General features: G+C 42.6%; 1 protein-coding gene across 7 annotated transcripts in view; it reads left to right on the top strand.

The window, feature by feature from the left end:
- The window catches only part of PXK (PX domain containing serine/threonine kinase like), a 100,252-nt gene that overhangs the window by 54,799 nt on the left and 18,369 nt on the right, over positions 1-27,084 (top strand). For all 7 annotated transcript variants that reach the window (XM_039477248.2, XM_039477252.2, XM_039477251.2 and 4 more), the window contains exons 5-13: positions 7,150-7,227; positions 7,693-7,766; positions 8,634-8,708; positions 12,426-12,530; positions 13,085-13,186; positions 14,778-14,939; positions 15,350-15,467; positions 17,025-17,103; positions 21,254-21,302. In XM_039477248.2, coding sequence (XP_039333182.1) covers positions 7,150-7,227; positions 7,693-7,766; positions 8,634-8,708; positions 12,426-12,530; positions 13,085-13,186; positions 14,778-14,939; positions 15,350-15,467; positions 17,025-17,103; positions 21,254-21,302 — 842 coding nt within the window. The remainder of the gene's footprint in view (positions 1-7,149; positions 7,228-7,692; positions 7,767-8,633; positions 8,709-12,425; positions 12,531-13,084; positions 13,187-14,777; positions 14,940-15,349; positions 15,468-17,024; positions 17,104-21,253; positions 21,303-27,084) is intronic.

Genomic DNA, 27,084 nt, shown 5'->3' with positions numbered 1-27,084 from the left:
ACTATGGTGGAAAGGGATTCTCTTCCAATACCGATTACACTCAAAGCTGGTGTCAATAACCTTAGCCTGATGTTGGCAGAATGAGAAACTAAACATTTAATACATTCTGGTGTCACTTTGAAGAAAACAATAGAAACTATTGTTTCACCTGATTTGTTAAAGACAAACCATGCTTTAGAGACCAAGTGGAACTATGGATATTGTTAATTTCCTTGCTAAGAGAATACATCAGATCAGATAATTTAGTCCTTAAAACATTGTTTTTGAAGTAATTAGAGAGAGGCACCTCTATTCCTATTTCATTTTTATTTATTTATTCACACGCATTCATTTACCAAAATAATTCCTGTTTCAGAGAGGCGAAACAGATGTCTACTTGGCAGGCACCAAGTTTTCTCCATAGTAGAATCACCTGGGGAGCATTAAAAAATTCTCATGCCCAGGCTGCGTGCATGCCGATTAAATCAGAGTCTCTCTGGGTAGAGCTTATAGTCTGTAAAGCTTCCCGAGTGATTCCAATATGGAGCCAAGTTTGAACATCACAGCCCTTGAGGCTTGTGACTCGCAGTATGGTTCTCAAACCAGCAGCCTTGGCATCACTGGGAGCTTGTCAAAGGTGCAGAATTCAGTTCTCAACCAGGAGCTGATTTTAACAAGGTCTCCAGGTGATTTGCATGCATATTAAAGCATAAGCCTTGCTCTAGAATGTACCTACCATTTTCTAACCAAAGTGCTGTGCAGGGCTAATGAAAATGCCTTTCTAGAGTGTAACCAAGAGAAGGAAAGTTTATTTCAAACTCACACTTACTGTAAGTTACCAAATGGAGCATTGAGTTGTTACAAGGATTCCATTCTTCCCTCCACTTGTTTTTTTGTTCACATAAGAGAAAAGAGAGCACAGATAGGACTGGGGCTCTAGGGACAGCTTGAATTCTGTCAAAGTAGCATCTTTTGTGGCTTTCATTTCTCAGTGATTGACCTTGATCCCCAAATTGTCAGACAGCAGGCCATCTGGATTGACTTGTCAAATCAGCCCTAACCCAGGCCCACTCAATGGTTTATCTCCTGCAAGTGGCTGCTAATGTTCTCCTAGGGGCAAGCATCAAGGTGTAGTGCACATGTAATGATGCCACTTGTTAAACAGATGTGATGTGTGCTGGGCAGTGGGGATGCAGGCACAAACACATGTGCTCCTTGCTCTCAGGGAGCTGGCACCAGAAGTACATTGGGTCTCATGGGGTCAGAGCTAAAAGGGATCTTAGAGCAGAAGTATCATGTGTAAGATCCCTCTCTTTTCATAAATGAGTTCAACTAAGGCCCCCAGAGAGGGAGGGCCCTACCCAGGATTGCACATTTGTGTGACTTTGATCTGGTCTGAATGTTTAAGTTAAATGCTGTGTGGCTTCTGGAAGGTTGTCTATTCTGACAGTTGTCGGTTCTCTGCTTTTTCTGTATCTCCCCCACATGCTGTTATTGTCTTTGATCTCCACTCCCCGACCTCCATCCCCCGGCCTCCATCATGGTAGAGGGTCAGGAGTCCAAAGCAGATGTGGGCAGGGGTATAAAAAGACCACTAGCAACTCCTGCCAGAACCTGCAGTGGCCGCTATTCAGAAGGCACGTTCCCATAAACAATAGGTGATGGATGCTGTTTTCAGAGAGATGGTGATTTATTTTCCCCTTTGAATGAAATGTCAGGATTTGTCTAGCCTCGAGGCTGACATACTAGCCACTTCAGGAAAGGGAAGCACGGGCCTCCAACTCCATGCCAGCTTGACAGGACCATTCCCAAGATTCACAGCATGGCCCACAGTTTTCTGGGCACACCCTGCACACCTCCCACCTTGTGGCACTTCTCTAAGCAGGGCCACTTTTCCCCGGTTTGTTTTTTGAGCAAAGTTCTCACTCTGTTGTCCAGGCTGGAGTGCAGTGGCACTGTCTCAGCTCTGCACAGCCATAACCTTCTGGATTCCAGCGATCCCAGCGCCCCAGCCTCCGGAGTAGCTGGGATTACAGGTGCATACCACCATGCCCAGCTGATTTTTTAATTGTTTGTAGAAAGGCAGTTTCACTGTGTTACCTTGGCTGGTCTCAAACTCTTGTGCTCAAATGATCTGCACGCCTTGGCCTCCCACAGTGTTGGGATTACAGGCATGAGCCACTTCGCCTGGCCCACTGTTCCATTTTAATGTGGGTAATGTCTCCACCTCTTCTCATTTTCCACATGTTCTTCAGTCATCATCCAGTTTCATTTCAGCAGGATTTGAGTTCTGTGTTCTAGTGGTGGCCAGAATCAGCAGAGCACTTTTCCTGTTCCTTGCTGTGATGGAGGGTGAAGGTGCCTTGTTGGAGGGGGACTGTGATGGCATTCTGCTCCCAGGGGACAGCTAACCAGGAGCTCTCAGGACATTGGCAGCTTCCTTCTCTCTTTCCTGAGTCCCCAGCCTGGGACTGCTGGGCCGGCCTTTCTTTTCCAGGTTTTAGAAGAACCTATCCTTAGAAAGGAAATGTAGGTCCTTGGTCTTCTGCGAGGGAGTTGTGAGAGATGTTCATTGGAATCAAAAAGTCTAATTGAGGGCCAGCCAGGGAAAATAGGTATCTCTTGGTCATGAGGAGTTTGTGTTGAGAATCTCTCTCACACACACATATGCCCCTTAAAGTATTCATCTTTTTAACAAGGTACTTCTATCATTTAAAAGCCTCACTGCACTGTAGCCATCTTCCCGCCTCAATCCTCATACCCTCTTGAAGTAAGGGGGTTTTAATTTCCAGGCAAAAGTCGTTTGGACCAGAAATCAAGAGGCCTGTATCCTTCTCCTAGCTTTGTCCTTAGCAGTGTTGCTTCTCTGTGGGCCCACATCCTGACCTGTAAAACAAGAGGCTAGGGAGGGGGAATGGACCAGGGAGTGCTGAAGTTCCCTTTGAGGCCTAAAGCCCCAGGAATCCCTTGAATAGGTAGGATAGTAGTGGACTCCAGCCCATAAAGAGGGAGGGAGATGGGAAAGAAGACTATGTTTAGAATGACAGTAGGATATTTGGTGAGGTTGCAGGCCTCTCTGCAGTGCAACCTGCTGTAGTGGACTACGGGTCTGGACCCCAGCACTAGTCCTAGAGGAGTCAGTGTTTGTTCCCTGCAGTCACTCGATGGGGCTGGGATTGAGGAATTCAATGACTGCTCGCAGTGGGGGTGCCTGGAACAACGGAGCTCTCTGGGAAGCGCAGGATGGGCTTGAAGGCTGTGCTCTCCATTTCCTGTCTTCAGCCTGTTTATCAGCACTTTCTGAGCATGCAGTTTTTCCACATGTGGCAATCAATTCCTGTGTCAGAACTAGAGGGCAGATGCCTTCCTTCTCATGGACTTCATGTTCTAATGGGAGAGAGGTTCCACATCTGCCGAACATGTATTGAACCCTTGGTTGCTGCTTCATAAAATACTTACTGAGCATCTACTCTGTGCCAGGTGCTATGTATACAGCAAGGAGGAAAGAATAATTCCCCCACTTCCTAATCCAGGCAGTTACGCAGGGAGATTGGCAGGCAATGGCTGTAGCAGAGTAAATGCTAGGCAGCACCTTGGGGAAGTGGGCGGAGGCATGGATGATCCACACCTAAAGATGAAGGAAGGCTTTCCAAAAGAGGTCAGTCCTACACAGAGACCTGAGGGGTGAGTAGACGTTAGCCAGGCTGAGAGGCAGTGGACAATGCTCTGGGCAGAGCAGCTTCAGAAGATATATCCTGGCATTACCCAGATATACATACAGCCAGAGCATACAGTTTCTGTGGAAGACAGTAGCACTCAAATAGGACATTCAGTGGGTAATCCCGTAAGAGAGGGGCACATATAGCACTGGGAGTGTACAGAGGAGATAAGGAAGGAGGGAGGGAGAAAGTCCTGGCTAAGGGAGCAGAACATCTGGGCTGAGTCTGGGCCAGATGAAAAACGCTGAGGAAGTGGGGCAGGCCAGTCTTTAGGGGCCATGGTAAGCAAATCTCAGGGTACAGAGAGACCCCACACACTGTGGGAGATAAAGCCAGAAAGGTAGGTTAAAGCCAGAGGTTGCTTGAACCCTAGATATATATAAGCTTGGTCTTGATTTGGCAAGGAAGTGGGGAACCAGTAAAGGCTTCTAAGCAGAGGAGTAGATGTTTAGGATTGAAATGTGTTTTCCAAGTCTGGGGAATGAGGGGATTAATGTGAGGCACATGATAGTCATGCAGTTTATTTGACAGTAAATCACAGTTCAGTGGGGAGAAATTGTCCTTTCTCCAGTTCCCTGACCACTAAGTGAAAAAGCTATTTCCCAGTCCTCAGTTTATCAGTAAGAAATCCAGTATGTTCCATTTACTCACAGCTATTTTCTCCATTCCTAAAACAAGGTATGGCACATAGTAGCATACAGTAAAGATTGCTGACTAATGATTTTGGGGAGAGTTATATGTCACTGTCAGTCTTTTAGAATGACGTACACATTAGAGAATTATTTTTCGTCTCCTTTGTAAAGTTGATGTGAATGATTTTCACTTTATTTCCTTTTAAGTTTCTTTATGTTCAAGTTACTTTGGAAATACTAAAACCACTTTATATTAACATGAATTATAAACGAGGTACGAGGTTCCCAGTGTTGATAATGGGAGTCTGTGTGTTTCTGCTGCTCGCAGCTCTTCCAGATGGTTTGTCACACGCTGGGGTAGTTAGAACAAATGTGAATGGAGCCAGTTTTGTATTTGGTCATCACATGTTTTCTTCTGAGTAGATGCCATTGACACTTTACATATTGAATCAGTAAACAAATAGCTAGTAAATTGTTTTCTTCCCTGAATCTCTTAACTCAAAATGTACTATAAAATATATCCAAATGATGTTGTTTGCCAAGCTCTTGACATGTGAATTCCAAACAAGGTCATTTTGACATATGGAGAGCATTTCTGCCGAATCCCTCATGCCTCACCAGTCTGCCTGGAATGTAATTAATGCTAGTGAAATTCCACAGTGCACTTGGAGGATTGCTGTTTGCTTTCAAGGATCTGGAGTGGCTTCATTTACTCACTTCAGTGAGGGGAAATGGCAAATTATAGATGTTGCTTTTTATAGGAAATGTAAAAGCACAGCTATTTTGATAATTTCTTAATGCAGTGAACTTTAAAGAACTTCCTTTTCTCATTGTCTTCTTAAAAGGGGGAAACATTTTCATGATAAATGAACACAAAAAGAAAGTCACCGAGTGCCTGTTTACTGGGGAAAAACAGGCACTCGGTGACTTTCCACAGTAGAACCATGTTATTGCTGTACACTGGCTTTTATTTCTAGTATATATTTAAGGGTAATCACTTTTTTTGTTGATGAAAGCTGTAATTCCAGATGGGATAAATAGTACTTGGAGCAACATTAAATGTTGTCCCAAGCTGACCTTAGAACATGTTTTGAGTTTGGGGCTTAGGTTGTAGTCTGGTACATACATTGAATTCTTTTTTTTTTTTTTTTTTTTTTTTTTTTTTTGAGACGGAGTTTCGCTCTTGTTACCCAGGCTGGAGTGCAATGGCGCGATCTCGGCTCACCGCAACCTCCGCCTCCTGGGTTCAGGCAATTCTCCTGCCTCAGCCTCCTGAGAAGCTGGGATTACAGGCACGCGCCACCATGCCCAGCTAATTTTTTGTATTTTTAGTAGAGACGGGGTTTCACCATGTTGACCAGGATGGTCTCGATCTCTTGACCTCGTGATCCACCCACCTCGGCCTCCCAAAGTGCTGGGATTACAGGCTTGAGCCACCGCGCCCGGCTACATTGAATTCTTGGCTTAAAGCAGCTAGAGTACATATTTTAGATTTTCCAGTTTTGAAATATATACATTTTCACATTATTAATAACTTTTAAAATAAACTTTACATTTTGGAATAATTTTAGATTTACACAGAAATCGCGGTGAGCTGGGTGCAGTGGTTCATGCCTGTATTGCCAGCACTTTGGGAGGTTGAGATGGGCAGCTCTCTTGAGCCCAAGAATTTGAGACCAGTCTGTACCTCATCTCTTAAAAAAAAAAAAAAAAAAAAAAAGAGCAACAACAACAACAAAAACACACACCAGAAATTAGCCAGGGCTAGTGGCGCATGCTTGTAATCCCAACTATTTGGGAGGCTGAGGTGGAAGGATCACTTGAGCCCAGGAGGTTGAGTTTTCAGTGAGCCGTGATTGTGCCACTGCATTCCAACCTGGGCAACAGAGTGAGACCCTATCTCAAAAAACAAAAGAGTAAACAAAAGAAGTTGCAGTGATAGTACAGAAAATTTCCATATGCTTCTCACCCAATTTCTCCTAATTTTTATTTTTTTATTTTTTTGAGATGGAGTCTTGCTTCATTGCCAGGCTGGAATGCAGTGGCAGGATCTCAGCTCACTGCAACTTCTGTCTCCCAAGTTCAAGCGATTCTCCTGCCTCAGCCTCCTGAATAGCTGGGACTACAGGTGCACACCACCATGCCCAGCTAATTTTTGTACTTTTAGTAGAGACAAGGTTTCACCATGTTGGCCAGGACGGTCTCCATCTCTTGACCTCATAATCCGCTTGCCTCAGCCTCCCAAAGTGCTGAGATTACAGGTGTGATCCACCATGCCCAGCCTCTCCTAATGTTAATATCTTATATAACCATGGTACATTTATCAAAGCTAGAAATGAATATTAATTTTTAATAAAATTACAAGTTCATAACTTTTAATAGTTAATGAACCTTGGTTAAAGCCCCATCAGACGATTTGGATGGTAATAACTTTCAGAACGACCATTCCTTCTTCGTCTATCTTTTTCACTAAATCTAAACTGAAGTGCTATTTTCCTACTATTTCTGTGAATAATTTCTTTATTTACCCTTTCTTTGTAAGTTACATTTTTAAGTTAATGTTACATTAACTGTGGGCTTTATTCAGATTTTACCACCTTTTCTGCTAATGTACTTTTTCTATTTCGTGGTTCAATCTAGAATCCCACATTGCATTTAGTTTGTGGGTATTTTTTCTTTCTTTCTTTCTTTTTGTTTTTTTGGTAATGATTTTTAAAAAGGTCATAGACTATAAGGATTTCATTCACAAGAATAGCATCTTCAGCATATGGCCTTTTGCTGATATGTCTGACTAATGAGTTTCTAAAATGTCTTTGCAGAGATTGCCTTACAACAGGTTTCCATGTTCTTCCGATCAGAACCAAAGTGGGAGGTGGTGGAACCTTTGAAAGACATAGGTGAGACACTGGCATGCTCATTCTCTTAAAAAGACAGATCACAGAACTGGATCCTTAGTCATGCTTTCTGATTTGTATGACTTCTTTTTCTTTTTGCTTTGTGACTGCTTGAGAATACAGTTCTTAACTTTTAATACTTAATGAACCTTGGTTAAAGCCCCATCAAAGGATTTGGATGGTAATAGCTTTCAGAACCACCATTCCTTCTTCACCTGTCTTTTTCACTAAATAACTGAAGTGCTATTTTCCTGCTACTTCTGGGAACAATTTCTTTATTTAAATTTACTCTTTCTTTTTAAGTACACCCTTTACTGTGTCAGTGTCATCAAATGGTTCTTTTGCTTGTGCCTATGTAGCTGCAAATAATATTGCCAAACTTAATTTTTCTTGATTATTTAGTCACCGAAACATATCAATTGTTGCAAAAATTATGCAGCTCTAAGCACATTTTTGCTTTTATGGCAGGTTGGAGAATAAGGAAGAAATATTTCTTGATGAAGATTAAAAATCAGCCAAAGGAACGGCTAGTGTTAAGCTGGGTAAGCTCGCTTTTAGCTTCGGTGTCATTTCAGTGACTTTAGATTGTTAATGAAAGGAGATTTGACAGGAGAATTAAAAAATTGTACTGTGCTCTTAAGCGATGATGTAAGGCTTCCTTGGTCCATTTAAAAGAATAGTCATTTTAAGTCATTTTCCTGTGCATTTGGTTATGTAAATGCAATTATATTTGGTCAACTAGTAAACATTTGGAAAGAAATAGCAACAGATTAAAATAACTCTCTGGAATCTATTTAGGGTTTACAGTTTTGGAGAGTACTTTAAAAAAAAAAACTTGGGCATTACTTTATCTCTTTGAGAGTTTTAGTGATACATTTGGTTAATGGAATTAGGTAAGATTACAGTTAAGTTTTTTTTGTTTGTTTGTTTTTGTTTTTTTTTTTAAACGGAGTCTCGTTCTGTCGCCCAGGCTGGTGTGGAGTGCAGTGGCATGATCTTGGCTCACTGCAGCCTTCGCCTTTCAGGTTCAAGTGATTCTCCTGTCTCAGCCTCCTGAGTAGCTGGGATTACATGGGCCTGCCACCACGCCCAGCTAACTTTTTTGTATTTTTAGTAGAGATGGGGTTTCACCATGTTGGTCGGGCTGGTCTTGAACTCCTGACCTCAGGTGCTCCACCTGCCTCGGCCTCCCAAAGTGCTGGGATCACAGGCATGAGCCACCTTGCCCGACAACTCTGGTATTTTTACACACTGCTTCTCCAGAAAAGTCTTGAGGCAGCTAGAGTTAGTGTGGTTTTCATCTCTGGTTTCCAGTCATATATTGGGACAAATAAAATTAAAGGGAAAGACAAGGAATTTTTCTTTTGGTGACCAACGCAGTACCCTGATATTCCCTTCCATGTTTTCAGGCTGACCTTGGCCCTGACAAGTATTTGTCAGATAAAGATTTTCAGTGTCTAATCAAACTTCTGCCTTCCTGTTTGGTGAGTATACATCTTTCTATTATTCTCAGTGCTGATGACAGAGTCACAGTGTTTTTTTGTGGGTGAACATGGACAGAAGAGCTGAAAAAGAGAATGGGGAGGTCCAGCGGATTTCAGTTCAGACTGAAATTGTGTAGGGCCAAGTGCATAGATCATAGGCCATTTGAAACAGCATTTATGACATCTGCACAACCCATGAAACATGGTCATTTAAATATAGACTTTGTATTTTAAATAAAGATCAGAGTAGGGAAGCAACCACTTTTCTCAGCCTCTTGTTCTTGGCGAGGTCTTTTATATCAGTGGAACTGAAAGATACTCTTTCCAGCTTGAGAAAACAGAACTAATAAGGATTTAGATAAGCTGGGTCAAGAAAAGGCAAACTAGCCATTTTTCTATCTGAGTTACTACCCTCACAGGCCAACCAGTTGGCCTATAGGAGTACATGGTATTATTTATGCTACTACACAGCTCTAATCTAGGGCCTTCAGTGCAAAGAACCATATAGATATATTTCAAAATATGTTTAGAATGTCTTCAGCAAAGACTAATCTGGCCAGAAAATTGAGTTAACATTGACATTCTTTATCTCGTCTGCATGAAGATGTTACTGGAATGAGTCACTAGTGAACTGAACCCAGTTACGCTGATTTGTGCACTTGGCTTGGCAAGTTTGTTTTTGGCCATATAGTGTCTTGTCAAACTGGCAAAACCAAGCTATTAATGAGGTGCGATCTGAGGCCAAGAAGACGCTTTGCTCTTAAAGCTTGATTGGTTGTATAATACAGGCTGTCAGGACACAGTTTTAAATTTCCATTTTTTTTTTTTTTTTTTCAAAGTGGAGTCTCACTCTGTCACCCAGGCTGGAGTGCAGTGGCATGATCTCGGCTCACTGCAACCTCCACCTCCTGGGTTCAAGCAATTCTCCTGCCTCAGCCTCCTGAATAGCTGGGATTACAGGAGGGTACCACCACACTTGGCTCATTTTTATATTTTCATTAGGCAGTGGGTTTTACCATGTTGGTCAAGCTGGTCTCAAACTCCTGGCCTCGCAATCCGCCTGCCTTGGCCTCCAAAGTGCTGGGATTACAGGCATCAGCCACCTCACCAGCCCTAAATTTCTTTTAATAGATGTGCTTCTTTAAAAAAAGATCAACCGGGCGTGGTGGCTCACGCCTGTAATCCAAGCACTTTGGAGGCCAAGGCGGGCGGATCACCTGAGGTCGGGAGTTCATGACCAGCCTGACCAGCATGGTGAAACCCTGTCTTTAAAAAAATAAAAAAATAAAAAATAAAAAAATAAAAAAGGATTGCACATATAAATGGTGCGTATTAATTGTAGCAAAGTCAGAAGACAGATAAGCAAACAAGAAAATAAAACTCGCCGGGCGCGGTGGCTCACGCCTGTAATCCCAGCACTTTGGGAGGCTGAGGCGGGTGGATCACGAGGTCAAGAGATCGAGACCATCCTGGTCAACACGGTGAAACCCCGTCTCTACTAAAAATACAAAAAATCAGCTGGGCATGGTGGTGCGTGCCTGTAATCCCAGCTACTCAGGAGGCTGAGGCAGGAGAATTGCCTGAACCCAGGAGGCGGAGGTTGCGGTGAGCCGAGATCGCGCCATTGCACTCCAGCCTGGGTAACAAGAGCGAAACTCCGTCTCAAAAAAAAAAAAAAAGAAAAGAAAACTTACCTGTAATCCCAATCAACCAGAAGTATAGTGAACCAAAATGTTCAGTTGTTACTGTTTAAGAACTTTTATGATTAAAAAAAGGAAATTTTATTTATAAGATATATTTATAATTTATATTTACAAATTTCTTTTAAAAATCAAGTTTTAAGACACTATATAAAATTTATAAATATATTTATATAAATTATATATAGTGTCTTAAAACCTAATTTTTTTTCATTACTGGTATACCATGAACATCTTTAGTTGTCAGTAAATGTAGTATAGCATCATTATCTTGGGCTGTATACAATTAAAATTGGCTATACCTTAGTTTATTCAATCTTCTGTTGACATTTAGATCAACTCCCCCTTTTTGCTCTTATTTTTTTAAAAAGAAAAAAGCCATAGTGAACAATTTTTGCTAAACATTATACCCATCCTTAATTTCTTAAGATAAATACCTATAATTAATTGTGAGACTACATATTCTGTTCTTTATCAGGCCCAGTAGCATTTTAGCATTTAATGTGATTTTTTTTGTTTGTTTGAGATGGAGTCTCGATCTGTCACCCAGGCTGGAGTGCAGTGGCGTGATCTCAGCTCACTGAACCTCTGCCTCCTGGGTTCAAGTGATTGTCCTGCCTCAGCCTCTTTAGTAGCTGTGACTACAGGTGCATGCCACCACACCCAGGCCATTTTTGTATTTTTAGTATAGACTAGGTTTCACCATGTTGGCCAGGATAGCCTCGATCTCTTGACCTCAGGTGATCTGCCTGCCTTGGCCTCCCAAAGTGCTGGGATTACACGGTGAGTCACACTGTGCCTGGCCTAATGTGATTTTCTAACTCTATTATTCCTTCTGTATTTATTTATTAGTTGGCATTCTACCCTAAAGAGCTTCTCTTCTCCCTTTAAAAAAAAAATTTATATGAGTATGTACTCAATATACTTTTATTCTACCCATTGTGTTTCTTTTTCGGGTGTTGAAAATATTCTATAATTGGATTGTATGATGGTTGTATAAATGTGAAAATGTTGAAAATCATTGAATTGTACTGTTTAAATGGGTGAATAGTAATGGCATGTGAATTATATCTCAATAAAGCTATGAAAAAGTCCGCAGCAACCATTCTGATGGGATGTTCAGGAGAACTTCATGATCAATTGCTATATTTTCCTGAGTACACCTTTCCACCCAGCCAACCTACTGCATGCCAGCCTCAAAATCCCTGCATAGCTCAGCTCCCATGGGTTTAAATTTTCATGATACTCCTTTGAGTTAATGAGCATTGTAATACCTGTCTGGAGCCAGTTTGTTTCGTGTAACCAGAATTCCAGGGAAAAAGAGCACTTTCCTTTCACTCATTAAATAATTTGTCTTTTTTCCACCCCAATTGGTTCATGTCAGTGTCCTCATCGGAGGAGCACACTGTGAATCATTTACTGCAAACTTCTATAGAAGGGTAGAAAGATTTATGCTAGCTCCTGTGGAAAAGGGCTGTGACTCCAGAAGATGGTACTTTTGCCTGTTTTCTGGCTGTTATGCTTCTTGGCTTGGCACCTAAATAGCAGTGCAGATTGTTAGGGTAAGCCTCGAGCAAAGACACATTATCCTAGTCCCCTCCTGGCTGTTCTGAGTTTTGGCTGTGTTCTTTACTGACTTACAGAGACCGGATATTAACACCGTTATCTTCCAAACTTGGACATTTTCTCTCTTCCACCACACTTCTGCCTGAGCTAAGAGAGTACACCCACCAAAGAGGACCCCTTCGCTTGTAGAGTTTACCACATCCATCACCTGTTTCCTGTTTCCTTTTGTTCCTACAGTTTATGTCCTTTCTCCATCTGAAGAAGAAGGGACTAGCTGGTCATTGAATAACTAGCTGGTCATTGAAAATGCCATGTGTTCAGGGAATATGACCACATTCGTGTGCAGCTAAACCACCACAGCGGTACTTGACTCTGCATAACCAGATCCGGGATTTAAAAGGACATAGATCCTGATGCAAATCAATGTGAATGTCTTTTTTTGTTTTGACAGCACCCTTACATCTATCGGGTTACCTTTGCCACAGCTAATGAATCCTCAGCGTTGCTAATTAGGATGTTTAACGAAAAGGGAACTTTGAAGGATCTGATCTACAAGGTACTTGGTGCAAGCTCATGGTCATAAGGAAGTTCTCAGGTTCCTTTAGAATGTATTATTGATACTTAGTCTCTAAGACTCCAGAGGCTAGTCCCTGAGGATTTGATGTTAGTTTCTATGTTATTTGGAATTTATTTTTACTCATGCAATAAGAATTCAGTTTGGCTAAAGAGCATTCCTATTCCCACATGAGGAAAGGTTGAACATTTAATAATTATGTCCATTACATTGCAAGCTGCTCTCTTAGGTCGGTTTTTAAGTTTGTGTTTTGCACTTAACAAAGCAGTACTGTAGATTCGAACAATATGCAAGACATTGGGTTCTGCTAAGGGCAAGACCAGGCACATCTTCACTGGGCTAGAGAAGGGATGGAACCTGGGTCAGCCATTTTCTTCTATCAACTACACAGACTGTTGTGTTTTAAAAACTCACATCCTGCAGCTGGCCATCTCTGGCACCCCTAGCCTCTGTAGAATCCTGCCTGGTCATGGAATCTGTGTGCAGATGTTGGCCCCGCTGCTGCTTTCTTATGTATTCTTTGTTCTTTTCCAAAGGCAAAACCAAAAGACCCATTTCTAAAGAAGTACTGCAACCCTAAGAAGATTCAGGGCCTGGAACTCCAGCAAATAAAAACATATGGACGGCAAATATTAGAGGTAAGAGGTACTTTAGTTTAAGTTGCATTCAGATGTCATCCAAAATTGCATTATTTATCTGGAAAACTTCTTAAGTAATATCCCAAATCCCTTAAGTTGTCTGATTGCTTATAAACTGATTGCAGTGTCATATTTTGCCTCAACAAGCAGTATTTGAGGCTAAGGCAACAGTCACTTAGGTCTACAAAATTCTTAAAGCTTTAGCTTTTGCAATTTAGTGTCTGTGTTTTAAGAACTTTTCTGTGTGGACACCAACTTTTATATTATCTTTGGTTGCTCTTTATCCCTGTGCCAAGATTTTTGATTTTGTTATGTCATATACATAGCCATATGGCTCCCTTACAGAGGTATAACCAGCCATGAAAAGCCTTTCTTACATTACCCTCTAGACCAGTATTCTCCAAGCTTCTGGGATTATGCAACCCTATTAGTAGTGACCAATTTAATATCCCAATGTTATGGCTGTTTAACTATAAATTATGTATGTAATACACACATATATATATGTGTGTATGTGTATATATATATTTTCCTTTTTTGGATGGAGGCAGCATACTAGTAATATACTTTGTATAAGTTAAAAAAGAATAATATTTTTTAAAAACAACAACTAGGAAGAGAAGTTGTCATATTTTCTTCCAGCCCTTAGTGAATCGCTCTGGGCACTCCACTCGGCTATCACTGCTCTAGCTCACAAGGGCATTTCAGGGCTATATCTGAGCATCTCTATTACTGGGTAAGCCACTGATTATTTACATGGCAGCTGAAACATTTGCTTCTTTTTCTGGGAGCCTGTTGTGTGTTCCTATTAATAAACAGCTAAATATATTTGGAGGAGAGACTGAACTAGAGATGTTTTCTAGTTCCACCCCTTTTTCTGAATTACTGGCAGAATCAGAGATATGATAGCTTCACTCATCTATGCAGGATGATCAAGGCTTTGCCCTGAAGAGAGCTGGCCTGTTGGAATCAAAAAGTGCTTAAAGCAGAGCCTTTAGGCATTGGAGTTATTAATTCCAAGCATATGCAGGCTGCTTCTCTATCCTTTTGGGGAAAGAAAGAACTGGTGTTGTGTCTCATAGCCTCAAATCTGGAAAGCATTCACATTCACTGCCTTTTCCAAACAAATGGGTAGAGGTGGCGTTTTTCTTCAGGAATCTTCCCAGTGACCTGTTTGGTTTTGTTTCAAAATATATTGACGTAGGCCGGGCGCGGGGGCTCAAGCCTGTAATCCCAGCACTTTGGGAGGCCGAGGCAGATGGATCACGAGGTCAAGAGATCGAGACCATCCTGGTCAACATGGTGAAACCCTGTCTCTACCAAAAATACAAAAAATTAGCTGGGCATGGTGGCACGGTTCTGTAATCCCAGCTACTCAGGAGGCTGAGGCAGGAGAATTGCCTGAACCCAGGAGGCGGAGGTTGCGGTGAGCCGAGATCGCGCCATTGCACTCCAGCCTGGGTAACGAGCGAAACTATGTCTCAAAAAAAAAAAACAAAACACAAAATATATTGACGTAAAAACAAAGATTAACTTGTCTTATATCTGAATGAGTTGGGGGAAAATGTAACTTACCTGTGTGTTTTAATAGGTGCTGAAGTTTCTTCATGACAAGGGATTCCCTTATGGGCATCTTCACGCCTCCAACGTGATGCTCGATGGGGACACTTGCCGGCTGCTAGACCTCGAGAATTCCTTATTGGGCCTGCCTTCTTTCTACCGATCTTATTTTTCACAATTCAGGAAAATCAATGTAAGTTGCTAAAGTAATGAAGTAGCAGGCTCATTTTTAGGTGTCAGGTATCCCATGATCTGCTCATGTAGCTACGAAATATGTACCAAGGTACAGTTGGGGCAGGCCTTGCCTATCAGCCCCATTTGTCCCTTGGAGCATTGCTGTATCTCCAGGAGGCTGAGTTGAAATGGCTGGTGGGGTAAGGGTAGAGGTAGACTAACTGATTGGAAAACTGTAGAGGGTCAGACTGAGACCTTTGGGATACCTCATGAGGTTTTACAAAAGGCTTTGGAGTTGCATTTACACTACCAATTAGGAGCAGGCCTAGCCCTGGGCTTTGTTTCTCAGAGGAGGTTTGGGGCAGGAGCGTGGTGGTCCATAAAGCCAAAGTGAAGGGTGAACACGCTGCTGCTCTCCTTCTTCCACAGACATTGGAAAGTGTGGATGTCCACTGCTTTGGCCACTTACTGTATGAAATGACTTATGGACGACCTCCAGACTCGGTGCCTGTGGACTCCTTCCCTCCGGCCCCGTCCATGGCTGTGGGTCAGTATGGGGTTGGGAAGGGTCTTCGAGGCCCGGGTAGTATGCAGAACCACTCATACCTTTTCCAGAGTCCACGAAAGACCCAGAGGAAGTTGCTGTCCTCTATAGCCAGAAATTCTTACCCAATTTAAAAGTAGATAAAATTTGAGTAGTTTACTTAAATACACTTGGGTGAAAATTCAGGTGGCTTGTCCATTTGTCAGGCTATCTGAAGTTTCTGGGAACTTTTTGTAAAATGCTTTAGAATTTTGGAAGCAGGAGGATGTAAAGAGAAGTATGGCCTGCATGAGTGTGATGCAGAAGCCAGAGCCAGGCAATGTAAAACCAGTCTGGAGGGGACTCAGGCAGGCATCAGAAGTCAGATCAAGGCTGGAGTGAGACTTGTAAGAAACAAGAGAGGCTAGACACAGTGGCTCATGCCTGTAATCCCAGCACTTTGAGAGGCTGAGGTAGGTGGATCACATGAGGTCAGGAGTTCGAGACCCACCTAGCCAACATAATGAAACTCTGTCTCTACTAAAAATACAAAAATTAGCGGGGGTATGGAGATGCATACCTGTAATCCCACCTTTTTGGTGGCTGAGGCACGAGAACTGCCTGAACCCGCCTCTTGGGAGGTGGAGGTTGCAGTGAGCAGAGATGGCGCCACTGCGCTCCAGCCTGGGTGACACAGTGAGACTCTGCATCAAAAAAAAAAAAAAAAAAAAAAAAAAAAAAAAAAAAAAAAAAAAAAAGAAGAAGAAGAAGAAGAAACAAGAAAGCCAAAGCCATAGGGCAGAAACCTAGTAGATAAGAGCCTAGTAGGCCCAGACCTAGGGCAGGCAGGCAGGAATGCAGACACCCAGACAAATTGGATCCGGGAGCTCTTACGGAATTACTTGAGGGGTCGGGACCTTTTCATCCCCTCCACAGCTAGGCCAGAATTCATGGCTGGAGCAGAGAGGAGAGGGCAGGGTAGCTCTTGGACCCCTGTACCTTGGAGATATGTAAGTCTACCCTTCACCAAGTGTTACTATATCACATGAGGCAATTCAGGAGAACAGGCCTGGGACTATGTATTTTGTTGAATGTGAACCACTGACACTGAACAGTGACCTGTGGGTAGAAAAATCTGGCTGCTCCTGTTAGTAGCATCCAAGGTATTGGTTGATGAGATATCAACAATTGGCATTTTGTGCACTGGTTTTGATGAAAAGTAGGCAAGCAGCAAAATGTCTTTCAAGTTCAGAATTTTACTTCTGTGTAGTGTTTACTTCTCTTTCAAGAGAACAAACACTTTTATGAATGATATCTTGAATCCTTCTTCCAATTATCTTTGAAAATATATTTAGCTTTCTGTCAGCATGTAGTTTCTAAACCATTTCTGAGTCATTGGTAACGCCAGTGTTGCCAGCATTCCCCTACCCCACGTATGCCATCTGTCTGTGTGTGAAGAGTTTTGACACTGTCCTGATCAGCCCGCAGACAGTTATTGCAGAGTGGTGTCAAACTTTTCATCAGCAAGTGGATTTGCCAGTGTGTTCTGTGGAACTAAAATGCGTATCTGTTCATTTCAAGTGGCCGTGTTGGAGTCTACGCTGTCTTGTGAAGCCTGTAAAAACGGCATGCCTACCATCTCCCGGCTCTTACAGATGCCGTAAGTCAATCATATGCGTTGGTTGTAATCTTGATAACCATGTTGAACACCAGACCACTGTGTCCAAGCACCTGATACTGTAGTGAAGACTCTTGCGGTCCCTGCAGAGTTGGCCTGGCCTGCTTGCTGATGGCCACCTGTAGCATGATGTCCTGACCCTTTGTGACGTTGCTGCTGTCTTGGTCTGATGGCTGTCCTTTAACATCTGTGTCGTTTTCATGTGTGTCTCCTCATTCAACGTTAGCATTGTGTGTACGTACATTAGCACTGGGTGTGTGTATGTGTCGCAGCCCCCAGCTAGGAAACACTGAAGGAGGGCCCTCTCAAGTGGCTCTTTTCTGACCCTGCATCAGCAAACCAGTTGGCCCCCAGCTGTACATAGTTCACAAGTCACAGGGCCTTGAAGGGTCTGCCGTCCAGGAGGAAGGCAGCTTGTTTTTGGGCCTCCAGGCTTTTGATTGTGAATTTACTCACTGGGTACTGTTTATTAAACTGTAGCATGTACCAGGCACTGTGCAAGGGTCTGGAAGCTCAGAAGACATTTTCTCTGAGACTGGGTTGTGACTAGATAACCAGGACAACTGAAATAGTGCTTTGGGGCCTTTCCTTCAGGTGCATTTTCTGTTCCTTTGTGGAAAGTCAGCAGAGTGGTTAAGAAGGGTTTGCCTGGGGTCTGACAGACCGGTGGGTGGATCCCAGCTTCACCACTTCTTCCTGGGTGACCTTGGACAGGTTTCCTAACCTCTGGAAGCAGAGTTTTGTGAACTGTGAAATGGGATTGATAATAACAGTTCCTACCTCAGAAGACAGTTGGGAGGATTTAATAAGGTGATTCCTAGTAGGGACCAGGCACTTAATAATGCTCATTAAATGTTAGTTATGCTTTCTATTGAATCAGCTGACATCATACACCATGATGAACCTCATACACCATGCAGTATATCTGATGCTTTGTCTGCACCAGCTTATCGTATAACAGAGGTACGCTAGAAACAACATGGAAAAACAAGGCAAGGGATGACTTGAGGGGCACACGGCCAGCGTACAGAGAGGCAGAGATAATTTCAGGTTCCTGGTTCAGTCTTTCCACAGGTGTTTATAAAGGGCCTTCTGGAGGCCAGCTGCTGTCCTAGGCATTGTGATGAACAAAGGAAACTAAGCCCCTGCCCTGTGGATGTGACATTCTCATGTTCCATAAACACTGAAGTGTCTGTTGCCAAACCAACAACCATTAACAATAATATGGGCTAGGCAGTGGCTCATGCCTATAATCCCAGCACTTTGGGAGGCTGAGGTGGGTGGATCACTTGAGGTCAAGAGTTCAAGTCCACCCTGGCCAATGTGGGGAAACCCTGTGTCTATTAAGAAAATAGATTACAGGCACACCCCTGTAATCCCAGCTACTCAGGTAACTGAGGCAGAAGAATCACTTGAACCCGGGAGGTAGAGGTTGCTGTGAGCCAAGATCTCACCACTGCATTACAGCCGGGGTGACAGAGCAAGACTCCATCTCAAAACAAAACAAATAGTGTGCATGTGGAAAAATAGACCCAGTTTGGAAAACAACTTTCACACAAACTTTTCTAGCAAAATGCACTTGTACTTAGGAAATAGCCTGTATGCAGGTTGAGTTACTTGAATTTGCATTTACACTCCCCATTCCAAAGCTCTCACATGTTTCTCCCAGTTAAGTCTTTCTGCCCTGTGGGCTTCAGCCTTGAGAAGAGTGCTTGGACAGGTGTGAACCATATTCAATTAAAACGTACCCTCTAGAAGTAAACAGATGTGTGGCTGAGGGACAGATAGGGCCCTGGGGAGCCCTGTGGGAAAAGCTAATCCTGTCATTTCTACTTGTGATGAAGTTCTTGTCTTTAAAAAAGAGTAATATAGCGGGCACAGTGGCTCACACCCGTAATACCAGCAGTTTCGGGGGCTGAGGTGAGCGGATCACTTGAGCTCAGGCGTTCGAGACCAGCTTATCCAACATGACAAAATCCCGTTTCTACAAAAATTACAACAACAACAAAATTAGCTAGGCCTGGTGGTGTGCACCATGTAATAATCCCAGCAACTTGGAAGGCTGAGGTGGCAGAATCACTTGAGCCTGGGAATTTGAGGTTGCAGTGAACCTTGAGCATGCCACTACACCCCAGCCTAGATGACAGAGTGAGACTCTGTCTCAAAATATCAAACAAAGTGGCTGTGCAGGATATTCAGCCAGGTACGTTCTTGTAGTTCCAGCTACTTAGGAGGCCAAGATGAGAGGATTGATTGAGCCCAGGACTTTCAGGGCAACCTGGACAACATAATGAGACTCCATCTTTTGAAAAAGTAGGGGAGGGGCAGGAGGCATATTCAAGGAAATACTTAGAGCTGTTTGGGTGCTACCTAAGCAACCATTTCTATCCTCTGACCTGTTTTAGCCAGCAGTTCAGAATTGTTCATACTACTATTTTCCTTCCCTCCCTTCCTTTCTTTCTTCCTTTTCTCTTCTCTTCTTTTTCTTTTCTTTTCTTTCTTTTTGAGACGGTCTTGCTGTGTTACGCAGGCTGGTCTTGAACTCCTGAGCTCAGAGGATCCTCCCACTGCTAGCTCTGGAGTAGCTGGGACTATGGGCTTGTGCCACTGCGCCCAGTTCATGCTACTGTTTTTCTCTTCTCTCTTCTCTTCTTCCTCTTTCTTTTCGAGATAGAATCTTGCTGTGTCACCCAGGTGGAGTGTAGTGGTGCAGTCTCGACAACCTCCACCTTCTGGGTTCAAGTGATTCTCCTGCCTCAGCCTCCTGAGTAGCTGGGAGTACAGGTGCTTACCACTACGCCCAGCCAGTTTTTGTGTTTTATTAGAGACAGGGGTTTCACCATGTTAGCCACGCTGGTCTCGAACTTCTGATCTCAGGCGATCCACTCGCCTCAGCCTCCCGAAGTGTTGGGATTATAGGCATGAGCCACTGCACCCAGCCCATGCTATTGTTGTTAGTAATATACTTTTTTTTTGGTCACATGGGTAATTTTAAAATCATTTTTTATTATTTTTATTTTTAACTTTTAGGTTTGGGTATACATGTGAAAGTTTGTTACATAGGTAAACACGTGTCATGGGGGTTTGTTGTACATATTTCATCACCCAGCTATTTAAGCTCAGTACACAGTAGTTATTATTTCTGTCCTCTGCATCCTCTCTGCTCAAGTAGACCCCAGTGTCTGTTGTTTACTTCTTTGTAATAACATACTTTTTTTTTTTTTTTTTGAGATGGAGTCTTGCTCTGTTGCCCAGGCTGGAGTGCAGTGGTGTAATCTCAGCTCACTGCAGCCTCCACCTCCTGGGTTCCAGGGATTATTCTTCTTTACTCTCCCAAGTAGCTGGGACTACAGGCATGCACCACCATGCCCAGCTAATTTTTGTGTTTTTAGTTCCTATGGGGTTTCACTGCATTCCCCAGGCTGGTCTCAAACTTCTGACCTCAAGTGATCCGCCTGCCTTGGCCTGGCAAATTGCTGGGATTACAGACATGAGCCACTGAGCCCGGCCAGTAACATATTTTTGAAGAGAGAATTGATTTACTCCAAAAACTACTAGTTTTAAAAATGAAGCATGAGAAATACTTAGAAGAAAATTACCTTGCTGGGAATACATTTTGATTTTGCTAGAAAAAGAAGAAAAAAAAAAAAAAGAAAGAAAGACAATTACTTTCCTGTTAGATTCCAATCAGGACAATTCCTTTCTACTTACTTGAACATTTTTATGTTACTGAACTCTAGAATAAATGTTATCCTCTTCTGAGGCAAGGAAAATAGTAGAAAACTAACTTGTCTATTTAGAAATTTCTACTGCATATATTATTTGTGATATTTTTGCAAATTAGCATTCACGAAAGTAGTTTCTTAAACAATGCAATATTACCCATAGTGGGGAAACCCGCTCTAGTACACAGCTGGACCGGACACCCTAGTCACACAGTGGGAAGGGGGTCACACTGGGTCATGTGCAAACTCCTTTGCATTTGTTAATGAACATGGAATGGTGGATTGGGGGTGGGGCCATGGGATGTGGTGCAGGGACGGGAGACCTCATGGGCTAAAGGTGTCTTAATCGGCTTTAATCCTAGTGCACCTGGTTCAAGAATGATTTTTGTTTGTTTGTTTTCTTACAGATTATTCAGCGATGTTTTACTAACCACTTCTGAAAAACCACAGTTTAAGGTAAAAACAATTATATCGTTTTTTGGTTTGTGACATTACTAAGTTGACTTTAAAGTTAACTGTATTTTTAGCCAAAAAAAAAAAGAAAAAGTATATAATAGGGAAAATTTGGAAATAATCTAAGTATTCTACAATTAGGGGCTAGTTTAATAATTTATAATACGTCTATTTGACAATCTAAAAGTGAAATTGATAAAGACATTGCAGTAATATGGAAAATGATTTAGATTTATGCTTAGGTATAAAAAAAAGAAGATAATATATAAAACAACCTACCTATCTAGAAACAAGACTGGAAGGAGGTCTTTTCCTGGGAAGCAGTGGTGTTATGTATCATGAAAAGAGAATGGACTTTGGAACTCAAAAAACCAGAGTGATATCTTACCTTGTTCTTAGAATACTAGGTGTTATCTACAGCAGGGTTTTTCAGCCGTGGTATTTGACGTTTGGGGCCAGATGATTCTTTGTTGTGGGGGCTGCCTGTGCATGGCAGGATGTGAAGCAGCATCTCTGACATCACCACTAGATGCCAACAATACTCCTTTCCCCCTCTCCCCAACGGTGACAACCAAAAATGCCTCCAGACATTGCCAAATGTCTCCTGGGGGCCGGGGTGTACAGAATTGCTCCCAGTTGAGAGCTACTGACCTAAGGGCAAGCACTTAATCTTTGGGTCTGCATGTACTCATGTGTAAAATCAGTGAGTAATGCACGTCTGTTGTCATTAGACAACTGAGATAATCTACAGAAACTCCTTGTTCAAGCCATGGCTCTTGGCAGTGCTCACTGCGCGTACGATTTGGGTGGGAGGAGGAAAGGTAATTCTCGCTCTCCTTTCTGTATTCCAAATGAAATCTGTTAGGAGGAAAATCAGGCGGGGCGCGGTGGCTCAAGCCTGTAATCCCAGCACTTTGGGAGGCCGAGGCGGGTGGATCACGAGGTCAAGAGATCGAGAGTATCCTGGTCAACATGGTGAAACCCTGTCTCTACTAAAAGTACAAAAAATTAGCTGGGCATGGTGGCACGTGCCTGTAATCCCAGCTACTCAGGAGGCTGAGGCAGGAGAATTGCCTGAACCCAGGAGGCAGAGGTTGCGGTGAGCCGAGATCGCGCCATTGCACTCCAGCCTGGGTAACAAGAGCGAAACTCCGTCTCAAAAAAAAAAAAAAAAAAAAAAAAAAAAAAAATCAATTAAAAACAAACAAAAGAAGGAAAACCAAGGCAGGGTTAGAAGATTGTGTCAGTGAGAGAGGTGCTTTCCTCTGTTCTGTTTTGCCCATTAGAGGAATTCTGACAATAATAGCTTCTTTGGATCTGAAGTAAAAGAGAAAAAAACATTTAAATTAATCTCTTCTTCACTGAAACATCTTAGGAAATTTCTTCAGCCTTGTCAATAAATACATTCTCCTCCAACCCTGACATTCTGGCCTTTAGGATTCAGGGATTAGTATTAGACCACACTCTTCCCCTAAGCCAGAGAGCCTAAGCGGCAAAGATAGTATGATTTTAAAATCCCACTTGAATTTCTTGTATGTACACTGACTTTCTGGAAAGATATATAGGAGACTGGTAACGTTGGCTTCCTCTGTGGAAGTCGGTGAGGGACTTTTCACTGCGTATGTGCCCTTTTATACCTTTCAGATTTTAAACCATGTGACTGTATTAGCTACTTACAGCTTTTTTTTAATTTGAAATTATTACAGAATAATAAAGACTAAAAGTTCAACATGATCTGAGTGTCTTATTTTCCAGGCCTAGACTCCTCATGGTTTAAAAAGCAAGTAAATTAAGAAATGACCTGGGCATGGTGCATGGTGGATCACACCTACAATCCCAACACTTTGGAAGCCTGAGGCAGGTGGATCATTTGAGGTCAGGAGTTCCAGATCAGCCTGGCCAACATGGCAAAACCTCATTGCTACTAAAAATACAAAAATTAGCTGGGCTTGGTGGCAGGTGCCTATAGTCCCATCTACTCGGTAGACGGAAGCAGAAGAATTGCTTGGACCCAGGAGGCAGAGGTTGCAGTGAGCTGAGACCCCACCACTATACTCAAGCCTGGGTGACAGAATGAGACTCTGTTTCAAAAAAAAAGAGAAAGAAATGATAGGTTCAGAAGCAAACTGGGCTGTTGTTAGGAATGTCTCCCAACAGGGAAAGCTGGTAAAGCTTCATCTTATAAAATTCAGAACATAAAGAAAATATTTCACAATGAAAATAGCTCTGAAGTTAGAAAATAATAACTGCTTGAGTTGGTGTATGTTCCAATAAGTTTTATATAATTAAAAAAAAATTTTTTTTTTGAGATGGAGTCTTGCTCTTGTTGCCCAGGCTGGAGTACAATGGCGCAATCTCAGCTCACTGCAACCTTTACCTCCCAGGTTCAAGTGATTCTCCTGCCTCAGCCTCCCAAGCAGCTGGGATTACAAGCATGTGCTACCACGCCTGGCTAATTTCTGTACATTTAGTAGAAACGGGGTTTCACCATGTTGTTCAGGCTGATCTTGAACTCCTGACCTCAGGTGATCCACCCACCTGATCCCAAAGTACTGGGATTACAGGCGTGAGCCACCAAGCCTGGCCAATTTTTAAAATTTTTGGTTAAAAAATTTTTTTTTTTAGATAGGGTCTCACTTTGTTGTCAGGCTGGAGTGCAGTGGCGCAATGATGGGGCTCAGTGCAGCCTCAATCTCCTGGGCTCAGGCAATCCTCCTGCCTCAGCCTCCCGTGTATCTGGGACCACAGGTGCATGCCACCACACCCTGCTAATTTTTAAATTTTTTGTAGACACAGGGTTTCACTGTTTTGCCCAGGCTAGTCTTGAACTCTTGGCCCCAAGTGGCCTCCAAAAGTGCAGGGATTACAGGTGTGAGCGACTGTCCCTGACCTAATTTTTAAATTTTTAATCATGATAAAACATACCTTATAAAATTTACCCTCTGAACCATTTTTAAGTGTACAGTTCAGTGATGTTAACTATCTTCACATCGTTGTGTAACAGATCTCTAAGAACTTCAACCTGAAACTCTATATCCACTGAATAATAATTCCCCATTTCTCCCTCCCCACAGCTCCTGGCAATCACTATTCTACTTTGTTTCTATGATCTTGACTACTCTAGAAATCTTACATAAATATTTATCCTTTTATGAATAATTTATTTCACTTAGCATAATGTCCTCAAAGCTTATCTACGTTGTAGCATGTGATAAGATTTCCTTCTTTTTTTAAGGCTGAATGATACTGCATTGAAAGTATATGCCACACTTTATTCATTCATCTGTGATGAGCATTTGAGTTGCTTTTACCTCTTGTCTGTTATGAATAATGCCACAGTGAACATGGGTACGCAAATATCTCTTTGAGATCCTGCTTTCGATTCTTTTGGATATATACCCAGAAGTAGAATTGCTAGATCATATGGTAGTTGCATTTTATACTTTTCTGAGGCACCTCCATACTGTTTTCCATAGCAGCTGTACTACTCGGCATTTCCACCAGCAGTGTACAAGGAGGGTTTCAGTCCCTCCACAGTCTCACCAACACCTGTTATTTTATTTTTTTAATAGTGGCTGTCCTAATGGGTGTGAGGCAATACCTCATTGTGGTTTTGATTGACGCTTCTCTAATGATTAGAGACATTGAGTGCCTTTTCATATGCTTGTTGGTCATTTGTATATTTTCTTTAGAGAAATGTCTATTTAGGTCTTTTGCCCTTTTTTAATTGGGTTACTTATATTTTGTTGTTAAGTTGTTGGAGTTCCTTTATATATTCTGGATGTTAATCCCTTCTCAGACCTATGATTTGCAAATACTATGTTCCATTCCTTGAGTTGTCTTTTTACTCCGTTATTCTTTGTTGCACCAATGTTTTATTTATTTATTTTTCCTTTTTTTCTTTTGGAGACAGGGTCTTGCTCTGTTACCTAGGCTGGGAGTACAGTGGCGCAATCTCAGCTTATTGCAACCTCCACCTCCCAGGTTCAAGCGATTCTCCTGTCTCAGCCTCCTAAGTGGATTACAGACATGCACCACCATGCCTGGCTAATTTATCTTTAGTAGATACGGGGTTTTGCCATATTGGCCAGGCTGGTCTCGAACTCCTCACCTCAAGTGATCCACCCACCTTAGCCTCCCAAAAGTGCTGGGATTACAGGTGTGCGTCACTGTGCCCAGCTGCACCAAAGTTTTAAATTTTGATGAAGTTTAATTTTTTTTTCTTTTATTGCTTGTGCTTTTGGTCATATGCAAGAAATCACTGTCAAATCCAATGTCATGAAGCTTTTCTCCTGTGTCTTTTCTTTAGGAGTTTTATCATTTTAGGTCTTATGTTTAGGTCTTGAACCCATTTTAATTTTTGTATATGGTATAAGGTAAGGGTCCAGCTTCATTCTTTTGTATGTGGATAACCAGTTTTCCCAGCACCATTATTTTTTTTTTTTTTTTGAGACGGGGTTTTGCTCTTGTTACCCAGGCTGGAGTGCAATGGCGCGATCTCGGCTCACTGCAACCTCCGCCTCCTGGGTTCAAGCAAGTCTCCTGCCTCAGCCTCCCTAGTAGCTGGGACTACAGGAGTGCGCCACCATGCCCAGCTAATTTTTGTATTTTTAGTAGAGACGGGGTTTCGCCATGTTGACCAGGATGGTCTCGATCTCTTGACCTCGTGATCCACCCGCCTCGGCCTCCCAAAGTGCTGGGATTACAGGCTTGAGCCACCGCGCCCGGCCCCCAGCACCATTATTGAATATACTGTCCTTTCCCCCATTTTGTGTTCTTGGAACTCTTGCAAAGATTATTTGACCATATCCACAAGGGTTTATTTCTGGGCTCTCTTCTTTTCCACTGGTCTATGTATCTGCCTCCACATCAGTACCACACTGTTTTTGTTGTTGTTGTTGTTGTTATAAGACGGAGTCTCGTTCTGTCTCCCAGGCTGGAGTGCAGTGGCGCGATCTCAGCTCATTGCAACCTCTGCCTCCCAAGTTCAAGCAATTCTCCTGCCTCACCCTCCTAAGTAACTGGGACTACAGGCGCGTGCCACCACAACTAGCTAGTTTTTGTATTTTTAGTAGAGAAGGGGTTTCCCGTGTTAGCTAGGATGGTCTTGATCTCCTGACCTTGTGATCTGCCCACCTTGGCCTCCCAAAGTGCTGGGATTACAGGCATGAGCCACCTCGCCCAGCCCACACTGTTTTAATTACTGTAGCTATGTAATACGTTTCAAAATCAGGAAATGTAGGCCGGGCGCGGTGGCTCAAGCCTGTAATCCCAGCACTTTGGGAGGCTGAGGCGGGTGGAGGTCAAGAGATCGAGACCATCCTGGTCAACATGGTGAAACCCCGTCTCTACTAAAAATACAAAAAATTAGCTGGGCGTGGTGGCGCGTGCCTGTAATCCCAGCTACTCAGGAGGCTGAGGCAGGAGAATTGCCTGAACCCAGGAGGCGGAGGTTGCGGTGAGCCGAGATCGTGCTATTGCACTCCAGCCTGGGTAACAAGAGTGAAACTCCGTCTCAAAAAACAAAACAAAACAAAACAAAACAAAAAAAGCAAAAACAAAAACAAAACAAAATCAGGAAATGTGAGGCCTCCAACTTTGTTTTTCTTTTTCAGATTATTTTGGCAGTTTAGAGCCCTTGAGAATTACTTGAATTACTTGAAACACATCATATTTATTTATGTTTTAGTTTTATGTGTTCATTGCTAAAAAATGCTAGAGAGGTGACTTTGATAGGGATACCAAAAGTGGCTGGGGTAGGATTTGAATGGACAGCTGTAACTGA

The sequence above is a fragment of the Saimiri boliviensis genome, chromosome 8, assembly GCF_048565385.1.
Source record: "Saimiri boliviensis isolate mSaiBol1 chromosome 8, mSaiBol1.pri, whole genome shotgun sequence".
Taxonomy (NCBI): Eukaryota; Metazoa; Chordata; class Mammalia; order Primates; family Cebidae; genus Saimiri; species Saimiri boliviensis.
This window is presented reverse-complemented; position numbering and strand designations above follow the sequence as displayed.